This window comes from Sorex araneus, chromosome 3, assembly GCF_027595985.1.
Source record: "Sorex araneus isolate mSorAra2 chromosome 3, mSorAra2.pri, whole genome shotgun sequence".
Classification (NCBI taxonomy): domain Eukaryota; kingdom Metazoa; phylum Chordata; class Mammalia; order Eulipotyphla; family Soricidae; genus Sorex; species Sorex araneus.
In genome coordinates, this window is record NC_073304.1 from 178596013 (window position 1) to 178618316 (window position 22304).

The window sequence follows — 22304 nt, forward strand, 5'->3', positions numbered from 1 at the left end:
GCAGCGCGGGCCATGAGGCGAGGCCGCCGGGACGCGGAGGGCCGCGCCGTGTCCCAGGCCGCCTCTAGGTGCTGCCGTACGCCCCGTCGGGGAACGCGGAATAACAGCCGAAGGAGCAGCTCAGCTGCCGAGCGGCGCCACCAACCCCGTGCCCCCCCAGCAGCGGCTCCCGGCTCCCGGCGCGCGGCGCGGCGTCACTTCCGGCGCGCAGTGGTAGCTTCCGGGTCGGCCGCGCTCCGGCTCCCGGCTCCGTGACTGGCGAGGGCGCCGCGCCGTGCGCTGGTCCCGGGCCGGCGTGGTCGAGCCGCCACCGCGCCTTCCGTCAGGGGGTCGCCCCCGCCCGCAGCCCGGGCCGGAGGAGGACGGGCGCGGGCCGCTCTGCCCCCTCGCTCGGCGCGGACCAGCCCTGCGGAGCCGCCCGCGGACGGCGCCCCTGCCCCGGCGCCGCGGCCCGCCCGGCCGGGGAGGGCGGAAGATGCCGGTGAAGAAGAAGAGGAAATCCCCCGGGGTGGCGGCGGCCGCGGCGGACGACGGGGGCCTCAAAAAGTGTAAAATCTCCAGGTACCACCTTCCCCCGCCGCCGCCCGCGCCGCCTCCCGACGGCCTCGGGGGTGGGGGGGAGAGGCCCGGGCCGGGGAAGGCGCGCCCGCGCGCCCTTGGCCTGACCCCTGACCCCGCGCTGTCCCCGCTCTGCCCTCGCTGAGCCCACTCCCGCGTGGGGCTGGAGCCGGGCGTTGGCGGGGGCTCAACTGGCCGCCCCCCCCAGCGCCCTTGTTAGGGTGCCCTCCCCCATCCTGAGCCAACCCACGCCCACCCGGGACCCTCGGAGTCGGGCTGGGCAAGCGCGGGGTGCGCAGGATGCTGCTCGCTCGCGGTATAAATATTAATAATTCCAGAGCTATTGTGCTCGGTGCTTGGGGGAGGGAGACGGAGCAGAGCGTCGCTCTCTGATCCCGCTGTCACCTGTCATCCAGGCTTCATAGCAACTCTGCGCTGCAGAGAGCCTCTTGCCGTTAGCAAGGGGCGTGGGGGGAGAGGGAGAGAGGGAGGTGAGTTTTCTGAATTCGCTTTATTGGGTGTCTTTTACTCTGTCCGTGGTTGGCACTCGATTTAACAACTTCAGAGCCAACCTTTGAAAAGGAGACTAGCCAGCATTATAAAGGGAAGATAATGATAGAGCCCTCCTTAAAGAGACATCTACTTAAAATGCGAGGTAGGTGACTGCTACTTCGTCTGCATTTTTCCTTTTTTTGTAACTACTGGGGGAGGGGAGTTATGCCCGCCCGCCCGCCCCCAACCCCAACCCAAGAGCCCTAAGGGTATTTCTTGGGCAATTAGCGAGAAAGACTTGCTCTTGGTAATGAAGCCCAGGCTTGGTTACTCCTTGTACTCTTCATGAAACGTGCAAATTTGTTTGTTACGCCTTTTGTAGCCATCTCAAGTGTATAATGTATCAAAATACACTTTGGACGCATTAAAATAACTGAGCAGCCAGTGTTATTAAAACTCGGGTGATCCTTTGCTCAGTCAACTTACAGTTTTAAGTAGGGTACCCTCATTTTGCATTCTATCACTCAGCTGTAGAAATTAACAGTTATTCTATGTCATATGTATGACTGTGACAGTATAACTCCACACACCTTGGGAAAAAGGTTCTCTGAAGTTCACCAAGCTCCACAGGGCACTTATGAATTCGAATTATGAAAAAGATAAATGATAATATACAACTAAATAGTTTGGGCCTGATGATACTATCATTCTTATCCTGTAGGGCTATTTTAAATGATCATCTGTTGACTATCTTTAAATTTAGCTTAGCAGATGATAACAATTTCCATATGGAATTTTTTGAAATATCAGATTTGTTTTCAAATGTATTTGTTATACATACAATTTATGTGGAAAAAGAAAGATTTATGCTTTGCAACTATCAATTCTATAGTGAGATCACCAGTTCAACTACTGTGTGGTCTTTGAGATCTGGGGAAATCATTTTAGTTGATATTTTTGGCATCTTGTAGTGAGCAAAGTAGCATTTGGGTTTTGTTAGCCAAAACTGTTCTGTATAGATTGCTATTCCAGATTGCAGATTCTTAACAATTTTTTCCTATTATACAACTGTCAAAAACAAAGCAAAAAAATTGTTTAGTACGAATTGCAGTAGTTCTTAGGCATTTGTGTGTTTTTTAAGCTATTGCAGATCCCAACCCCCTGCTAGACTAATAAGTGGAGAGGAACATTTTTCAAGCAAGAAGTGCCTGGCTTGGTTTTATGAGTATGCAGGTAATGAAATTAATGTAAGAACAGTCACATGCTTTAAAACTTTTGGTTCATTCATTTAACAAATTATTTATTGCAGGCCTGCTATATATTAGTACTGTATACTGGGATCAGGGATCAAGACTTGAGGATTTTGGGTAGTCTTAAGAATTTGGTACCTTTTGAGGCTTATATCTAAATAGATAATTCAGTCTATATCTAATAGAACGGGTGAAATTTATTTACTATTAATGGCATTTATAAGCAAAAGATACACTTACTAGCAGTTGATAATCCAAAAAAAGTAACAAAGCATAATCTTATTTCACTTTCCAGTATTTTATTTATTTATTTATTGCTTTTTGGGTCACACCTGGCGATGCACAGGAGTTACTCCTGGCTCTGCACTCAGGAATTACTCCTGGTGGTGCTCAGGGGACCATATGGGATGCTGGAATTCGAGCCTGGGTTGGCCACGTGCAAGGCAGATGCCCTACCCGAGGTGCTGTAACTCCAGCCCCACTTTCCAGTATTCTTTCGAATTGCTGTGCAACTGGAAAGACAAAGGAAAAGATTTATATCCAGACATATCATTGCACAATGCACTTAGCTTGTAATTATTGTAGTTTAGCCATCACTTCTACTAGAGAGATTATGGTAAGGAAATGCACAGAAATTAATACAGTAGGATAAATCCTCCTTTAGGAAGATGCTCAGGAAGTTGCTAAAAAAATCTGCAACCAAGCCTTGGAAGTGGTAGGCAAGTCTTAAAGATACTATTCTGTTTAGCTTCCTGTGATGGAGGGTGAAAAACCTCATTGGGTGCAGCTTTAGTTTTAGAGGTGAGAGAAAATCTAAGCCAGTGTTGAGGCTGAAGAGTTATGTTCCATTCACACTACTCCAGAAGTAGATGTGGGCACTGTTTAGAATGCTAAACTCGCCTAAGAATGTTTTGGTCTTTCGGAATTGATGGTTTATAAACTTACTTTTTTTTTTTTCCAGGGGTTGGGGGTCACCAGGGAATGCGCAGGGGTTATTTATTCTGGTTATGCACATAGGAATTCTACCAGTGCTCATAGGGGATCATAAGGGAAGCCCGGAATTGAACCTGGGTTCAGCACATGCAAGACCTTACCCACTGTACTATCACTCTAGCCCCTCAAAATATTTTTAATTCCTTCCATTTCTTTATTTCCTCCTTTTTAACTTCTTTCCTGGTTTTATTTTCCTCTTTCCTATCATTTTTGGAGTGTTTGTTTAAAATAAAACTGATTATTTTACTTCATGTTACGGTAAGTTTAGGCTAACTATGGAAAGTAAAACTTTGAGGAGACAGTAACTTCTCTGTTAAGATCAGTGTAAGTGATCCCAAAGTATAATTTAAAAATTGTTGAGTAAAGAATAGATTTTTTCCCCCCTAGGCCAAAAAAAATTCTATTACTGGTATCCCAAGACAAGCACTAACCCAGTTTCAATGAAGGGAATTCATTTCCTCACTGACCTCCATTTAAAATGTTGACCCATTATTCAAAATGCTAGTCTTACTGGTATGCGGAATCAAAAGATCACTCATTTCACTTAAAAACTTGATACCACAAAATTAGTAAACACTTCCCTATTTGTCAATCTCTTACCAGGACTTTCCCATTTAGCATTATATTCTAATTATTTACCTTGTATATTTATAATACCCACCATAGTCATCTGGATATATTCTAATTGTGCTAATTTTTTTTCCCTCTAAAACCATGATGTTATAGAGAACATAACAGTCTCTAGTTAAATAGACTGAGTTAAAGTATGCTCAGGGCACCTAATCTCCCTTTACAAAGAAAATACTAGTAAGTGTACCAAAGTTAACTTTATCTTCTACCACTCATTGAATGATTCTTCAATAAATCTTTATTAAGCCTTTCTGTCAGATTATGAGCCAGGTGCTGGGGATATGAGTGAACAGTTTTGATAAGAATTCTGCTCTCTGGGAATTTGCCTTCTAGTGTGGAAGAAGGTGAATAGGTTAGGAGTAGGATAATTACAGAATGAAGAGGGATTATCAAGATAATTAGTATAGTGTGGTGGGGAGATAGAAAGTAGAGGCTGGCTGGCCTTTCGAATAGGCTGGGTCAGGAGGCTCCTGATAGCTGGAGGACTCGCCTTAATGGGCAGGAGGAAACAGGAGGAAGCAGTAGCTTGCCAGTTCACTGTGACTGTTCTTTCATAGGGTGGTCCTAATTAAAATGAAAAATGATTGTTCCTATTGATATTCTACATGTAAGCAGCTTAATAGCACCTGTTAACATACAAGGGTAAAATTAACATTGGCTATTATTCAAAGTATAGATAGCATTAATTTAATGGTTGTGCATCGTATAGCACTGTTTCAGAATTAGCAACACGTCACCTGGTCACCTGTGAGACTTGTTTCATCATTCGTTGATGCACCTTTTTTTTCCTGAGCATCTGCTATGCTGCTCAGGATGTTCTACTTTTAGAACTTGCACATAACTCTGTATTTCCCTACATTTATAAAACAAATTGAGAAAATTGCTTGTTTTTGAAATATGTTGTCACTAATCTTATTAATATAATCTTACACATCATGTACCATGTCTTATGTTTTTTCCTGTGCTCACCAGACCTCTTCTTATTTCTTTTGTTGTGGGGGGGAAAGGAGGTGCCTGCACCCAGATGTGCTCAGGGCTTACTCCTGACTCTGGGCTCAAGGGTCACTCCACGCTGGACTTGAGGGGAACATAGGAGATGCCAGGGATTGAACCCTGGTCAGCTGCATGCAAAGCAAGTGCCCTACGTGCTGTACTCTCTCTCTGATCCCCAGACCTCTCATTCTGTAACAATGGTTAAATTAATAAAGATTCCATCATGTTCTGGATCTAGTACTAAACAAAAACATAGAAAATGAAAAGGCACTTTAAAGTCTTTTGAAGTATCCAAAGTGGGAATAGACTTGCTTAGTCCTGATAAAGTAGCCAGGTAGTAGAAGAGTATGGACTGGTACAGAGAATTGGGACATTCTCACAGTTTCTTAAACTGAGTGGAAACTTATATTTTGCCTTAAAACTAGTCAGATTCATCTTTACAGGTTTTATCCTGGAAGTCATGTTATTGGAAGAGTATATTTCAAAAAGTGTAATATGTGATCAAGGAAAAGAAAAGAGGTATAGACCTTGTTATATACATAAATCAGTTTTTACTTGCATTGTTTTGCTGGGTCAAAAAAGATCTTAACTGTGTCTGTCTCTATATAACAACTCAGTTCTAATAAAATTTTAATCACTAATCCTATGGTTTCTGGTGAGTCTGTTATAGTATTATAAACATTGACAAGTTAGATAAATACAAATACAGTTATTTCTAAATACTTCTTGACAGTTGTTTTTTTCCTCCTAATCTCTAATGATTGCAGCTTCAAGGACAGGCCCACTTTATTGTAGGACAGGTGCATAAGGTCCTTGCCCTGCATACAGTTCACCTGAATTCGATCCCTACTGTTCTTCAGTCCTCGCCAGGAGTAAGCCCTGAACACAGCTGGGTGTGACAACCCCCTCCCCCACTCTTTCTCTCCCTCCAGAGAGCACAGGAGTGCTTCCTAGCCCCTGATTTGATTTTTTGGGGGGCGAGGGATGGGGAAGGTGTCTGGGGGCCACCAGGCAGTGCTCAGGGTTTACTCTTAACTCTGTACTTGTGGCTCATGGGACCATATAGGGTGCTTGTGATCAAATCTGGGTTAGCCATGTACTAGGCAGGCATCTTACCCACTGTATTCTCGTTCCACCCCCGCCCCCAATGTAATTTTTATTTTCCTCTAAACCATCTATAGAGATACATGAACCATATGTATAGTTGTGTATATATATATATATATATATAGTTGTGTATCTACATATATATGGCTTAGTTGTATTTTTGTAACAGCTTTGTTGAATATGGCAAAATGAGCACATTTTCAATGAAAAGATCTTCCACCTATTAGGAAGTGAAAGTTTCCTATAATTATCACCTGTTCTGCTTTTATAACACATCACTGAATAAATACATATAAAACTTCCTTAAAGTATAAAGCTTTAGCAAGGGTTCTGGCTACAGACAGAAGGTCGACACCTTAACAGCCTGGATCTTCTTAGGCCACTGTATTAGCCAGTGCAGTAGAAGAATGACTGCATTTTTCCATTAAGCACAGCCTTAGGTTCTGGCTTCGTGCTTTCCTGGTGAACTAGTGATGTAAAATGCCACATGAGCAGCTTGGGTCTAGCATATAATTTCTAAAGCTCTGGAGTATTTTTGTCCTTAAGAAAGGGATACAGGTTTTCAGATCTAGTTAGTAAGATAAAAATAATAAGAATTGGCATATTGTGTTAATCAAGAGATAAAAATAGTAGTTTTGACAAGTGACAGTTGGGTGATTAGACTTTCTTGATTTGCTGTTTTAGAACAAAAATAAGGAAAAATGGTCTTTCTAAAATTGGAATATAGTCATTTTCTTACATAATTTTCATAATGTTTATCATACAGATTTGTCTTGGTGTATTTCAGAAAAAGTGTATAATCTGCTTCAGTAAGCTGCTTTCTGGATGCTATCCTGATAATGGCACATTTTAATAGAAAAGCTCAAACTTTTTATATGCATAAATTACTAAAATTTTTCTTCAGTAGATATTTACAGGTCTGAGTTATTGTACAATTTAGTGATGAGTTTGGATTCATTTTTTCTAGTATCTTAATTTTACATTGTGACATGTTATCAAAACATTAAAGCGTGGTAAATTTTATATTCTGTAGCATGTAGTTACACTTTATGAAAAACAATGTCAAAAGTCACGTTGAATTATTTGTGAAAAACGTTATGGTGTGTTTGTAAATACCTTTAGCACAATGGCTTATGCTTATTTAATACTAAATTGTAACAAAATAAATGAATTATTTTTGTCTTTGAAGGTCCTGATGAAGTTGTAGGGCCAGAAGGAATGGAAAAGTTTTGTGAAGACATTGGTGTTGAGCCTGAAAATGTATGTTTTATTCCCAAGTAGAATGGGATACCAATGGGATGTAGCATATTCATGAATTTCTAAAAATTGGGATACATGAAGATTTTGTTTCTTCATGTTTAATAATGTAGATTCTCACGTAGGATGTTTTTAATCAACTGAAGTTGGGGAAGTAGTCTTTATTGATACAAATGTCATGTGTAATAGCATGAAAGATTCTACCTTTAGAAAGTACTAGAACTTTTGTGTTTAATTGGCCCATTTTTTATAGTAAATAATTCCAGGGGTTATTCTTTGTAATAGTTAAGGATGGAACTTGTTGTATAAAAATGCTTTCCATGATAAATATGGCAGTGATTATCTCTATGCTGACTTTTCCCCTATCCTTTATGTTCTGTTCTTTCCAGATTATTATGTTAGTTTTAGCGTGGAAATTGGAGGCTGAAAGCATGGGATTTTTTACCAAGGAAGAATGGTTAAAGGGGATGACTTCATTACAGTAAGAAATTTTTTTAAAAACCAAATTTGATGGCCTATTTGAAGATCTTGATATTTTGTGCTTCATAATTTTCAGGAGTAGGTTTAGCCTTAATATAATCCAGTTGGTTTCATCTGTAACAATCAAGTTGAGAATTGACAATTTATATTGTGATCTTAACAAAATGAACATTTATCCATTTTTCATACTCTTTTAAGAAATCACCTCGTTACAGTCCTTTAGAAAAATCATTGACTTTCACTGGATTCAGTTCCCCACACTACAAAATGAATAAATAGAATCATTGACTCTTCGGAAATCAGTTAAGGGTATCTTGCCGTTGTTTTTCTTAATGGTTATTTGAGCAGTAAGGCGGTCAGTCTCAACACAGAATTCTGCTAGCTAAGGAGTTCACTCTTTGGACAGTTCTGATACTCTGGAACTTCCTCTTCAATTTTATATTTAGTTAAATAAGTTGATTTGAAGATGGTTATATGACACTTTGAAGAATTCTTTTCTGCCAAATGGACTGAGAAGAGACAAAGGTAGAAATGTATGATTCTCATGCAATTCTATAGTCACATACTTTTGTTCAGGAATCCACAACATGTTCCTAATGTCTATGCATATGATACTATTTATCAACATTTTAAAATAGAGGAAGCACTAATTTCTAATATTTTGAGCAAAAATAGTTTAATATACTTATTTCTTAACTCCTTATTTGCCTGACTTTAAATTTTAGAATAACTTATTTATTAAGTGTATTGTTCATACGGAATTTAAATTTTCTGTTGGAATTCTCAGCATCTAATTCTCTATAATACTCTTGTATGTGGGCAGCCTTCCATTTAGTACTTGGGGCCCGTGCAGTGCTGAGATCAAACACAGGCCTTGCAAATGCATGGCATATACTCTCTCTTGAGCTCTCTCCTAGAACTGTAATTCTTTTTAACCAGCATTAACATATAAGAGATTTGATACGGGAGATGCAGATAAAAACCTTTGCTCATTTCACCAAAGTCCTAATTTCTAGAGCAGAACATAAAATCAAAGCTCTCGCTTCCTTTATATAGAGATGAGGAACCTGAGACTAAGAGAAGTGAAGAAAAGACTTGCCACACTTTACAATTCCTTAGTAACAGAGCTAGAACCTAGAATTAAATTTTCTGATTACTAGTCTACCTTTCTGTACTTTTTATAGTATTCCTTTAAATACATTAGCCTGATTTGTAAAATATAAGGGTGTCATTGCTTTCTAAATAATAGTGTTTACAACTAAGATAGAATTTTATCATTTTGTAGGGACCAAAGCATGTCGAAACGAAAGTTACATATTAAATTATTTGGATCATTTCCCACTCTTAGCTTTATTTTAAAAGCATATTCAAAGAATATAAACTAATTTTATAAGTAGTTCATTTTAATATAAATAATGTTTCTGCCATGTAAATTTATAACAGGATAATGTTAAGACATGCTTTGTATGTGTGAGACTCTGGGTTCAGTACTTGGCAATGCAATAAAATGAACTGCTTTCTGTACTCTTGTTACTTTTTGTAAGTAATAATAATTCAGTCCAAGACTCCCAGTGGTTGTATGAAACTACAGGTAATTCTAAACTATCATTTTACCTACGCTATAATCTGCAGTTAAAATTTAATTTACAAATTAGGCACAGAAAAAAATTAGTTGTAATAAAATAGAGCAGTTAACAACAGTATACTGTAATGAGTTACGTGAATATTATCTCTCAAAATATCCTAGGCATGTCATATTTTCAGATTGTAGGAAATTGAAACCATGGAAAGTAAAGCCAAGGATAAGGGGAGAGATTACTGAACTGTTTGGTTTGTTTTTTTTAGACAGTCCCAGCTAAGTGTTTGTATATTTTTAAACACAAAAGTTGCTAGTTGTGTTTTTACATAGCTTTATAAACTGGAGACACAAAGCATTTGTAATATATTCACTCTTAAATAATTAGCCTGTGACCTTGAGTATAAGAACATAAATAGACTAAACTATGAACATGCTGCTTGTTGCCATATCCTAAGATAGCATCATAGGTTATACAAAATTAAAGCAAGTAGTTAGCTCTGAAAGTGGATCCAGAAGTTTCTGCTTGACATTTATTATCCCTTGCCATGTTTGACTATGAAAATAGTTGTTTTGGGGCTGGAGCAATAGCACTGCGGGTAGGGCATTTGCCTTGCACGCGGCCGACCTGGGCTCAATTCTCAGCATCCCATATGGTCCCCTAAGCACCGCCAGGGGTGATTCCTGAGTGCAGAGCCAGGAGTAACCCCTGTGCCTTGCCAGGTGTGACCCAAAAAGCAAAAAAAAAAAAGAAAAGAAAAAATAGCTGTTTCTAATCCATGAGCTAGATTGCTGTCACTGTGTGAGAGAAAACAATTCTCCTGATTCTCCCTTGGTGGCACCCTAGACTGAACCCAGGACTGAGTTGCTTCTGCATCTCTTCTCTTAATTGGCTGTTTTATTCTTCCTGAGCCGCCTTTTAAAAAGAAAAAACTTGTTAAAAATACAATAGATTAAAATCAGCCGAGAGAAACAAAAGGAATCTACTAGTTTTTCTGAAGGTGGATTGGCCTCTGACGATGCTTGGGGCTCCTCCCAGTACTGTGTTCTGGAGAACACAGGTGCTCAGGAGTGATCAGAGGTCCTGCCCTCAGACCACCCAGCCCTCCCACAATCTCCAGTCCCTGTTCTCCAGGTATTGTTATTGGAAGTACTTGGCTTTATAGAGCAGATACAGTCGTAACATTGAAAACCTTATTGACTTGATTCCCATCATAAATTTTGACATTTTGGGGGCTTAGTTTGGCCTTAGTTACGTAATGGTTCTAATTCATTTTTATGTGTTAAAATTGTTGATTAATTTTAACTCTTTAGTTGTTGATTAATTTTAGCCGTGTTAATTTATTTTAACCCTTAGAAAATTTTAACCTAGCCTAGTAAAGAATTGAAAAGGTCTGGTAGTTAAAACGTAAACCACAGTCAATTTTAATAATCATGATTAATGCAAATACATAAATGTATAATAATCTATATTTACTTAAGCCTCAATAAAGATTAGCTGTAATTGTTTTATATGAAAAAATTTGAGTGTGGATCTTTATATGCATCAAAATGGCCATTTTATAAGTTTGGGGCATAATTGCCATAATTGCCAATTTCTTTCCAGGTATCTTGCTTTGTGTACTTCTCATTCGTGTTTAGTAATAGTCTGATTTTTCTTCGAGTCAAATTTAATTCAATAGACTTGCATGAAATGCCCACGTCATGTAAAATACTTTGCTCTTAATGGATTCTAGTGAGCCGTGCAGCATAGCTGTATCCTTTAGTTAGACTCTTAATAGGACAGGGAAGGAACACAGGCTATGACCATCAATCCAGTACACTCTGACAGGTGCTAGTGTGAAATACTGGAACATAACCGGCTCATAAATTTAATTTCAGGAAATGACAGGGGAAACTTTATAGGTGCGGCATTGCACTGGACCTTGAAGATGAATTAGGATTTTAATGAGTAAGGCTATAAGAAAATGTTCCAGAAGGGATTGTGAGCAGAGCTTTGAGAAAGAAAAGCATATGTTTAAAAGAACTAGTCTGGTTTGTTAGAACCATACAATAATACATTAAGAAAATTACAGACTCAGTTTAAATTCCAGATTAAGGACCAGGGAGGAAGGCACGTGCCTTGCATGCAGCTGATTCTGGTTCAGTGCCTATGAAGGTAGAGAGTATCGGGGGAAGTAGACACCGAGGAGGAAGGGTGTATGTGGAACTAGAGGCTATAGTACCCCCAGCTCATTCTTAAGTGATACCTGTGGAGGCTTCAGGACTTAATGTTCAGGTTTCTAAATGGCCTTGGAATAGTTAGTGATTGAGAATCAGTTTGTATTTTCTTTTGGTAGAAGTTACATCTGTATTCAACTTTTATTAACACTTTATTTTTTACATAATGGATATTTGTAAGTGAAACCACTTATTGAAATAGTATATAATAAATTTTGAATCGGTAGAATAAATTTTTTCTCTTTTCTGCATTGAAACATTTATGTGCATAATATAGGGAAGTACAACCTTATTCTACAGCTAACTCACCCAAATTTTGATTTCCCTTTTTGGCAGCATAACAAAGTAAATGTGCGAAGGAACAATTTCATGTGTAAATGCTGGACAAAATATTAAAACCCTTTTTCAGAAAATGTTCTTGGACATATTTATAATAATAAATTAAGGAACATAATCAGCGGTCAGGAATGATGATTCCCGAACAATAATTCCCTCTGCATCTGTGGAGGTGGCATATCCTTTGAGGTAAACACTCTATGCCCAGTTGCCTATAATGCAGCTGTGAGCCTGTTAATGCAGCAGACCAGTAGCAAGACTTGCGTTGTGTGAGTCTCAAAGTTTTCAAAAGAAAACTGCCACATAATCTTAGTGCCCAAACTCTGCATTATGTGGGATCCAGGCCGCCGAGATCTGATTCTCTATACATTTGACACTTAGGAATTTCTACCTAAAAGAACAACTTAATTTTTAAAAATGTGAAGCTTTAGAACTGGAATTCATTATTTGCATGACACCCTTTTGTGTCTAGTACTAGAAGCAGTTCTTTCCCTAGAGGAATGTTTATTGATCTTTAAGTTTTTGTTTTGTATCACACCTGGCATTGGTCAGAGGCTACTCCAGACACAGTGCTCAGAAAATTATAATACTGGGGGTCAAAACCAGGCCTCCTGCATGCAGAGTAAGGGCTGCAGGAGTGCATTCTAAACATAGCCTCAGATTCCCCCCCCAAAAAAAAAAGTTTGGAGATCCTTAGTTTACAATCAGAAATCACTGAACAAAAGCTAACAGGTAGCAAAATCTTTGTGTAACGGGCATGGGAGTAGTGCTGAGAACCAGGCTTACAGTCTTGGACATGTTAGACATGTGCTGCCCTTTGACATGACAAAGGTAAATGGGGGCAGTCTTTTTGGTCTGTTGTATTTCCTTTCTTTGACATTTTCCATTGGCTCGAACTGCTGTGTTCAGGATGGACATGCTTGCTTTGCTCCCTCTCTAAGAGGGAAAACAGAGTCTTTAAGTGTCTTAGCTATAGGGTTCTTGTAGTTGTGATGCCCCAGTCACAGTAGCTGGCACAGCTAATTTGCTAGAAGGGAATCAGGTGGTCTCTGTCAGATTGCAAACTGTGAGTTAGTTTTGGACCAGTAATGTTTTGTTAGTGTGTTGGAGGGAATGGCTTTCCCTGAGGGGGAAAATATGCCAAAATAGAACCATGGCATTTGAGGATGGTGAGTGAAATACAACTAGGCCACAGTGAGGGTGTTGGGACCTGCAGGAGATGAGACTGAGATTGGTCAATTGTGAAAGACTCCATCTGCCTTGCTTCTCACTGAGTCCTGGAATATATCTTCCCAGAGAGAGTCAGAAAGTAAAGGCCTGTGAGCATTCTGTGTGACTTCTTATTCATTGTCTTTTCTTTAAGAATATCATTTATGATTGGATTGCATACTGTCCATTAGGTGTTATTGCTGACTTGATTGTTGATGTAGGAATCTGAAGCGATGATTTGAACCACTAATGTAATGAGTAGTTTGCTCTTTAATATTCTAAACTTTTAAACCATTCATGGCCAATATTTCACTGAGTTGTTACCTAAGGACTTTCCAAAGAAAAGATGTAGAGATCGGGTTTGTTTCATTTGCTCTACTATCTTTTTCACTTTTTTAAATACATTTCTTTTTAAAACACTTTTGTGGCTTTAGTAAGTTGTTTTGGGGAGTTTGTTTGGCTTGTAAGAAAATCAGTGGAGTGAATTCCCACTGATAGCCAATCTCCTTTTTTCTCCCTTTTTCTATTGCATTGGTTGTTTGCTACCCTAAATTTCTGATTTAGAGATTTTTAAACTTAATAGAACTTCATAAATACACTCACTTTCTCTTAACCCAGTTCTATTACTCCAGACTTGTTTTATTTAATATTTTATTATATAATTTATTTTGTTTTTTAATTTAAGGTGTGATTGCACAGAAAAATTACAGAATAAATTTGACTTTTTGCGCTCACAGTTGAATGATATTTCAGCATTTAAGAATATCTACAGATATGCCTTTGATTTTGCAAGGGTAGGTACAACTTCCATGTTCTTTGATTTACTACATTTGCAATCTTGAGACCATACCTAAAAACTTTTTTGACTTCTAATTTAGGATAAAGATCAGAGAAGCCTTGATATCGATACTGCTAAATCCATGTTGGCTCTTCTGCTTGGGAGGACGTGGCCCCTGTTTTCAGTATTCTACCAGTACCTAGAGGTATGTGTGTTTTTTTATTTCAAAAATATTTTCAAGTTTAATCATTAATATACCTTCAATTGAGGGGAAACAATGTTAGAATCTATTCCCAGCATCCCTTGGTCTCGCTGTGTAGGTCTTGGGGTGACCACCAGAGCTGGGCACACCTGGTGCTACTGAGTGTTGAACTCGGGGCCTCTGAACCATGGCAGCCTCAACAGAGGGGGCGGGGGGCTGTTTGTTAAAATATATATGTCCATCTGGAGATGTGGCTCAGCATGGAAGCACATACATCTCAGTCCCCGGCATCAAAAAAAATAGTAAGGTGCATATCTGCTACCATTTTCAGAAACAAGTCTACTTTCATTGATACATTCTATACATATTTTTATTTATTTATTTATTTATTTATTTATTTATTATTGAATCACCATGTGGAAAGTTACAAAGCTTTCAGGCTTAAGTCTCAGTTACACAATGCTCAAACACCCATCTCTTCACCAGTGCACATATTCTACCACCAAGAACCACAGTAAACCGCCCCCCAACCCCCCACCCCACCTGTGTAGCTGATAAATTTCACTTTACTTTCACTTTACTTTGATTACATTCAATATTTCAACAAAAAACTCACTATTATTATTTGGAGTTTTCCCTCCCAAAGTCAGACCTGCTTTGCACATTAGCACCCCCCCACACACACCCACTCCCAAAAAATGCCCTCTAGTAAATACAGTTTGGCAGGTTTAACACAAAATTTGTTTCTTGGGCTGGTGGCTGCAGAGAATTTCTGTTTGAGTACATTTAAGCTGCTAAGTCAGATTTTTTTTCCTTTAGATAGGATCTTAGGCAGAAATCCACGTAAGAGAACCAGAGGGAGTGATAACACTTTTCCTGTTCCTCTTGGGCTTAATTTAAAGAAATAGAATAAAACAGTAGTGTATGTCCAAAGTAAGAAACTGGTAAGGTAGCATGTATAAATTTATTGATTGCTAAAAACAGTGCTAAGTTTATATGACAGAGTAATGTTTTAGAACATTTGTTATGATATGATGGGCAGGACCCTGAGAAGTAACTGCCCTTTTTCCATTGCTTGCTTTGTGGGGGTTGTTGTTATTTAGTTTGTTTTGTATACCATTTTCAAAACCAAAACAAAGGCAAGGATGGTGTTGCTTTGGAAATACTTTTTCTTATACAGCTGTTATCAGCAAGTTCCTGAAAAATGGTCTTGTTAAACATTTAAAGCTTGAGTTCAAAGACAGTGGTGGGTTGCACGTGAATGGATTTTGTACCCAACTAAGTCTTTAAGCTTAATGAAGTAGACTTTTCTGATGGAAGTTATTAACCCTTCTTATTACAGCATTTTTCAGCCAAAGTAAATACAGGGGTTAAGGCACTTGCTTGCACATGCCCAACTCCAGTTTAACAGCTCCACATCTGTTCCCATGAGCACTACTAGGAGAGATCTCTGAACACAGAGCCAACAATAAACCTTGAGCATGGCCAGGTGTGACTCAAACTCCTCCCTTACCCTCACACCCCCAAAATTGAGGGCTGGGAATATGGTTCAGTGATGGAACACATCCCTGTGTAAGGGAAGCTTACACAAGGTTCCATCCTTGGCTCTACAAAATAAAACAACGTAAAAATTTTTACCTCAAAAGGGGGCTAAGTAAAGTGAACTAGGTATTTTCAAATACTTGCTATATGGAGGGTGTTGACTGGAGCAATAGCACAGCGGGTAGGGCATTTGCCTTGCACACGGCCGACCCGGGTTCGATTCCTCCATTTCTCTCAGAGAGCCTGGCAAGCTATCGAGAGTATCCCGTCCGCACAGCAGAGCCTGGCAGGCTACCCGTGGTGTATTCAATATGCCAAAAACAGTAACAAGTCTCACAGTGGAGACGTTAGTGGTGTCCACTCGAGCAAATCAATGAACAACGGGATTACAGTGCTACACTGAAAATGGAGGGTGTTGACATGATTTAAGTTTTAACCATTTAGCAAATGAGAAAATGGTTTCTACTGAAACTTTTCCATGATCATTATAAATAAAAAGATACAAGTAGGATTTTAAGACTTTTATGCTCTACTGCCTTCAAAAATGCCAGTTTTGAAATGTAGCTAATCTCAGTAGAGAAGTGAAAATCAGCAGAAGGGACTTATTGAATGTAGAAATGGTTTTCTGGATTTCATTGTTTAAAATTCGTTGCATCTTACCCTTATTCCTAATGCTCTAACTCCTCAAAAATAAAAGAAAAGCAAAATTTAAAACTTTTTTAAAAGAAGATAACATACAATGCCCCTGGCATTTTTATTTATTCTTAGAAAACAAAAATAATTTAAAAGAGGAATCAATATTTTGGAGAAAGACCACATCAAAAGTCATGCCACGATTTATTGGTTCAGAGATGGTAGCTCATTGGCATACTGGCAGCCAGGATCACACCACTTTGCGTAGCCCATGAGCACTGCCATGTGTGGCCTAAAAAGTCAAACAGAAGTGTTATGACTAGATTCATTGAAATCAGGTGTACATAATGTGTGTCCTATAATGCTTCTCGTATAATCTAAATATTTGCATCATTTTTCTGCAGCAATCAAAGTATCGTGTTATAAACAAAGATCAGTGGTACAATGTATTAGAATTCAGCAGAACAGTCCACGCTGATCTTAGTAACTATGATGAAGATGGTGCTTGTAAGTATTTTGTGTTTTCTATGAAAATAAAATTCTTAAAACTGATGAGGGGAGCAGCAATGTTGTGGAGCACACACCAGGGGTCTGTGGCTATGAATCCAGTCATAGGCACCAAAAGAGAACAACTAAATGCAAATACACATTTGTGCAACATTACCATAAAGAATGTAAGTTTCCTGACAGTAACTTTTATCACATAGTCATCAAGTCTGGAGTGTGGCGAAAGCAGGTGAAGAAGGAAGATTAGAAAGCTTTGATTAAGCAACGTGATCAAAGCTTACTTAGCAAATGAAGCATTTATAATTCCTCAGTAACCAAGCATTATAACTAAATTTAAATTATAATTTCTGATCTGTAAGCTACAATTCTGCTTCACTGTCTTGGCTTACCTGGCACATTCCTATGAAAGTACAGTAAAAACTTTAAAACCATGAGAGCAAAATAAAAGCTGATTTTCAATGTGGCAAATAATATAATAATAACTTCCCCTGAAAGTTGAGTAGTATGAAATTCTTAAAAATTTTTAGTTAATGCAAGTTAAAATATATGTCCCTGTTCTGGTAGAGCAGCCAGAATAATATGCAACGTCTATCTTTGAAATAATGATGAGTTTCATAAATTAATATACTTTTCAGATTCTATCCCTTCATTTACATGAATCATTTAATGTTCCAAAAGATTATATGATTACCCATTCAATTTCTTTAACAGAAACTGAAATTAGGGACTTTGTTCTGTGACATTGAAATAAAAAGCTAAAAATAGGGATAACTTTATCTCTCCCTGTATATATTGCATCCTACACTTAGAAAATGCTATAAAGTTTGTAGAAATTCTTTGCAGAAAACTAGCAAAAGGTCAATATAACCTACAGATGTGTATCTCCAGTGCGTGTGTCTTAGTCAACATTTAAAATGAAAAATTTCTATATAACAGTGCAACTTGTAGGTTTGTTAGTGAGGAAAAAAATCAGAAAACCTGACAAAACCTGAATTTGAGGCTGGAGCCAAAGCATTACTTATGCTGGACTTGTTTTCCAGCAAATTGAACAACAAGATGCCAATACTGAGGATTATTAGATTGTCATTTGTTAATGTTAATATCACATTAACAATAACAATATTATTGACATTAATAATTAAAACTCTGCTGGCAGTTTTCTTTTTGGCTTTTGATTGGTCTGGGGATTTGGGGGTGAGGGTTGGAGCACACCTGGCAGTGCTCAGGGGACCACGTGGGATATAGAGTTGAACCTGGGTTGGCCATTTGCACGGCAAGTGCCCTGTTCTCTGTACTATCACTCTAGCCCCAGTGTGCTGGTTTTCTTACTGTAGAGAAATGTCTGAAGCCAGAGAAGAGGAAAACCACCAGGTATTTTGTTCTAAGAAACATAGGACAAGCAAATTTCTTAGTTCTGTTTTGATTTGGTTTGGGGAACATAGCCAGCGATTTCTAGGGCTTTGGTTATGTTTTTTGAGACATACTCTGTCTCATATAAAAAACCTCGGTCAGCCTATTGAACTGTCTTCTAGTCCCATGAATTTTTCTACATTTAAAAACAATACATAGGAAACTCAGTTGAATTATTAACCTGGAGTCTATAGGTAAGTGGCTTTGGACCCTAACGAATTTAAATAAAGCATTATTTTAAAATAAAGTATTGTAAGAATAGAGTATGAAAAGTGTCAAGTATCTATTAGGTAAGTGTCAGGTGTTCAGAACTATACTAGATTCTGTTACTGTATTGTGTCTCGTAATACCCGGAAGCCATCAGCCAGCACAAGAGCTTACGGTGCAGTGTTAAAAGAGGAATATGACCTGAAACTCTTTTTTGGTTGTTTTATGATTAAAAGATAGTGCTGTGTGCATAGAAGAAGGTTCATGTTGACTTAGTGATTGTAGAATTTGGGAAGCCCACTCTGAGGTGGAAGGTGCCACAAATACCCTTTGTGGAAGGTGCCTTCAGTTAAATTAGTAAACCAGAGAGGCCAGCCAGGCACCACTGAGGAGGAGGCTGGGAGGAGACGAAAGCCTGCAGAGATGAGGCACCGCTCCCCGCATCCCCAGCTCCTGGGAAGTTGCTTTCATAGTTGGAGAGATAAGTTCACCAACACTAACAAAAAACATTTCTTTATTTCTAGGGCCTGTTCTTCTCGATGAATTTGTTGAGTGGCAAAAAGTCCGCCAAACATCATAGCAAGAACTGTGTGACGAAAATGCAAACCTTTGATTTTCACATGTATACAGCTAAGAGATGAGAAGAGAAACCCCAAAGGGTGCATTTTCATTCGTGGGAAAGACTTCTCATAGTACTACTTCTCCTTTTTTTTTAAAGGAAGTTTTCTTGTTACATGTGATGGGCATTGAGCCACACCTCTCCTGAGACTGAATATTGAAGTTTTGTTTTGTTTTGTTTTTGGGTTATGTTTATAACATTTATTTCAGAACAATAAAGATTCAGATTTGTGACAAAGGCCTAAAAGTGAAGATGTCCCCTTGAGTGAGTGTCAGAGTGCTACGTTTTTTTTTTTTTTTTGTAAATTAGAATCCTCAAATTTTTGAGCCTGTCTCATCAGGAATTTCTGGAATTTTTAAGATTTTAAGTGGTCCTTGTGACAATGTAGCCGGCCTATTGTATGGTTCATTATATCCATCTCTGCCCAGTTAGGAAGATTATTGGCCGTGACATCTAGGATCATGATGCTGTGATGGAGCTTTTTGCTCCGGGTTCCTGTGAAAGCTGCCAGTGTCTTACTTGCATCTATATGCATGTGTATATCTATATGTATATATGTATACATATATATACATATGTAATATATTTAATATTATAATGCATTTAAGATCATAAATGCATAAGATCATTTTAAGATCATAAACTGTGAATTTTAAATTTTGTGAGTTAAAAATACTCCATTTATATATTAAAGAGTAATGTTCATGAATATTACTTCCCAAATTTGATAACGTTTTTAGAGAATTAGGAACAATAATGAAGTTGTGTCATTATTATTAGTGATATAGATGAGACATTTGTCATTTTTAGGTTTAGGGAGTTTCATTAAGATCCTTTTTTGTTGTTTAGGAGAATGTTAGGGACTAAGAATATTGCTCAAAGGACTGGAGCGCAGGCCTTGCATGTGAAGGACCTGTGTTGCATCACTGGATGACATGGTCCCCTAAGCACCTCCACATATATGTAGCCTCATATCTCCAAGCACTGTCGGGCTGAGCGCTGACCCTTTCCACCTACATACTTGGGGTCAGGTTTTGCTGGGAGTGGACCCTCAGGTTCCTGAGCACTGCCTGGGAGTAGTCCTGCACACAGAAGACTGGTATCATAGTCTTAGATATAGTATATTTAAGGAAACAATAGAATTAGGAATCATGAACAAGAACTGGGTATGATTATGTGCAGCTCAACCATTTACATTGGTATAATCACAATTTTGCTAGTCATCAGTTTCTGCCTCTTGGCAATAAAACATTTCAAGGAAAGGATGGCCCTTTCTAGTTCACGTAATAGACATCTTTTGACTAGCGGCAGAGCTGCTTGTACGTTCCTCAGATCTGTAGTTCCCCGGCTGTATGCAGGCCTGGTTCACAGTCCAGGCGCAGCTTTGGTGACTCCCCTTACCGTATGACTAGAGGGAAGTATACACATTATTCCTCCATAGCAATAATATTCCTATAGAGGGTAGGGTAAAGGTTGATTTTGTTGTTACTGTTTTATTTTGGGGCTTTTTTTTTTTTAAATGATGAATTTGTGGGGTAAGTGATACTTCATTACCTAAGGAAAAATAGCATTTTAAAGTGGTTTCTGACCTGCTTGCTTTTTTGATTAATGAGCTGGGCAGAAACGATGTTTTACCTGCCTTCTTGATGAAATCAGTTTGTAAAGGCACTGAAATATTAGAAAACAAGTTTTCTTGTTTTCTGGAAATAATAATTTTCTGGAAATAATTTTCCTGGAAGGCACCTATTTAAGTATTACAGTCACTGACATGCTGGAATTAAGCATGCCAACAGTGTTACAACTTGATGAGTGGTGTTTTTAAGTCTTTATAAATATTTGAACTAATCTAATTGACTCATTTCTCCAAGGTACAGCTTCTAGACTGATAGAATATTTCTTGTTTATGATTCCAATTCATAACATTATAGTGACGTCTTGCAGGTTGTCACTATTTAGATTAAACCGATTGCCATGTCTTGACACTCCAAATTTACACAACTTTTCCAAAAATAAAATTTTTGAAAATCTATACTTTGTTTACTTTTCAAAAAATATCTGTATGACCTGACTCTGAAAATTAAAATTTAGCTTTTACCTGAACATTACTAACCCAGTTAATTCCGCCTCAGCTGTGCTTGCTTAGCTCTCCTGTAGTCTCTCCTGTGCTCATGAAATTAACCTTCTGGAGAGTCAAGTTGACTCTGCCCCCTTACTCAGCATCTGGGCTTGTTCCTTTTTATCTTTCTTAATTTATATTTGAACCATATCTACAAGAAACATGGGATAAATTAGTGTAATCAAAGAGGGCTGTGTTGATAAGTGTAAAAGAGGTCTTTCTGGCCTCTATAATCAGCTTTAAGTGCCTTCCCAGGAATCCTTTTAGAATTTTTTTCAGAATTAACCCCCGTTAGATAGGGTGTAATAGTGGTACATATAATTGAAGATAATTTGGGACTTAGAAGATAAAGTGCTTGGCATGCTGGAACTCCAGGGTCAGAAATGCCAGGGCACGGCCTTGTTTCCTACTACAAAGACATGAAATAAATAGAAGTGACTTGTCACTGGTATATGAATGTAATACTGCTGGAAAGAAATAGCCAGGTATTCCTTCTCGGCTCTGAGATAAGAGCGTGTCTCCCTACCCATCAGAGCCAAGAGATTTTCACAAGATTTAGAATCTCTAGGAAATTGCCTGGGGTTTAGGTAACCTAGTGTGATTTCTTTGTTGTGTTTTGTTTGGAGGCCACACCTGGTGGTGCTCAGGGATCACTCCTAGTGGGACTTGGGGAGCCATATGTGTTTCTGGGAATCAAGCCCCGATTAGCCACATGCAAGACAAGAGCCCTGCCCACTGTGCTGATTTACTCAGGCTTCCTTAGTGTGATTTTAAAAAATAAAAATGTTAATTTCTCATGTTCTGTTTTGACTACATTTCCATGTTTGTTTTTCATTAACGGGCTTTTTAAATGCTGCTGATCAAGTTCTTGACAATGTTTAACAGATAGGCTTTGCTATTTGGGTTGTTTTCTTCATGGGTTTTGAAGTAGTGTTTCTTACACCCACCTAGCTAGCACTACACCTAACTCGAACTTTGGGGGTATTAGACTGATCCCAGGAGATTTCTCTTAAGTATGAAACCTTTTCACTAGTAGACCCAGATGTAAGCAGTCTGGGGGGCGGGGGCAGGGAGGCGAGGGGGGAGAGATTTAGAGATTTTAAGGTGGTGCACAGGTTCTACAGAGGAGCCAAGATTCAGAACACAGGAAGTTGTTCTGAATCTTGTTGTTCCAGCATGCTAAACACAG

General features: G+C 38.7%; 1 protein-coding gene across 5 annotated transcripts; it reads left to right on the forward strand.

Moving 5' to 3' along the window:
- The first annotated feature begins 218 nt into the window (after positions 1–218).
- DCUN1D5 (defective in cullin neddylation 1 domain containing 5) lies at positions 219–21914 on the forward strand. Of its 5 annotated transcripts, XM_004604805.2 has the most exons (8): positions 219–561; positions 2192–2283; positions 7213–7283; positions 7670–7761; positions 13787–13895; positions 13980–14084; positions 16661–16763; positions 18905–21914. In XM_004604805.2, the coding sequence occupies exons 1-8, from the start codon at positions 476–478 to the stop codon at positions 18958–18960; spliced, it is 714 nt and encodes a 237-aa protein (XP_004604862.1). In that variant the 5' UTR covers positions 219–475; the 3' UTR covers positions 18961–21914. The 5 variants fall into 5 exon arrangements, with proteins under 5 accessions (XP_004604862.1, XP_054986142.1, XP_054986143.1 ...); XM_055130167.1 differs by lacking the exon at positions 2192–2283 and having other exon boundaries at positions 18905–19237; XM_055130170.1 differs by lacking the exons at positions 2192–2283; positions 7670–7761 and having other exon boundaries at positions 519–561; positions 18905–19237.
- The last annotated feature ends 390 nt before the right edge of the window (positions 21915–22304 follow it).

Bases quoted from the DNA above. Each gene is read 5' to 3' on its own strand.
- DCUN1D5 (XM_004604805.2), top strand. From the start codon at position 476: ATGCCGGTGAAGAAGAAGAGGAAATCCCCCGGGGTGGCGGCGGCCGCG. The intron at 2,284-7,212 runs GTAATGAAATTA...TTGTCTTTGAAG, and splicing joins TTGGTTTTATGAGTATGCAG to GTCCTGATGAAGTTGTAGGG. The intron at 14,085-16,660 runs GTATGTGTGTTT...ATTTTTCTGCAG, and splicing joins TATTCTACCAGTACCTAGAG to CAATCAAAGTATCGTGTTAT.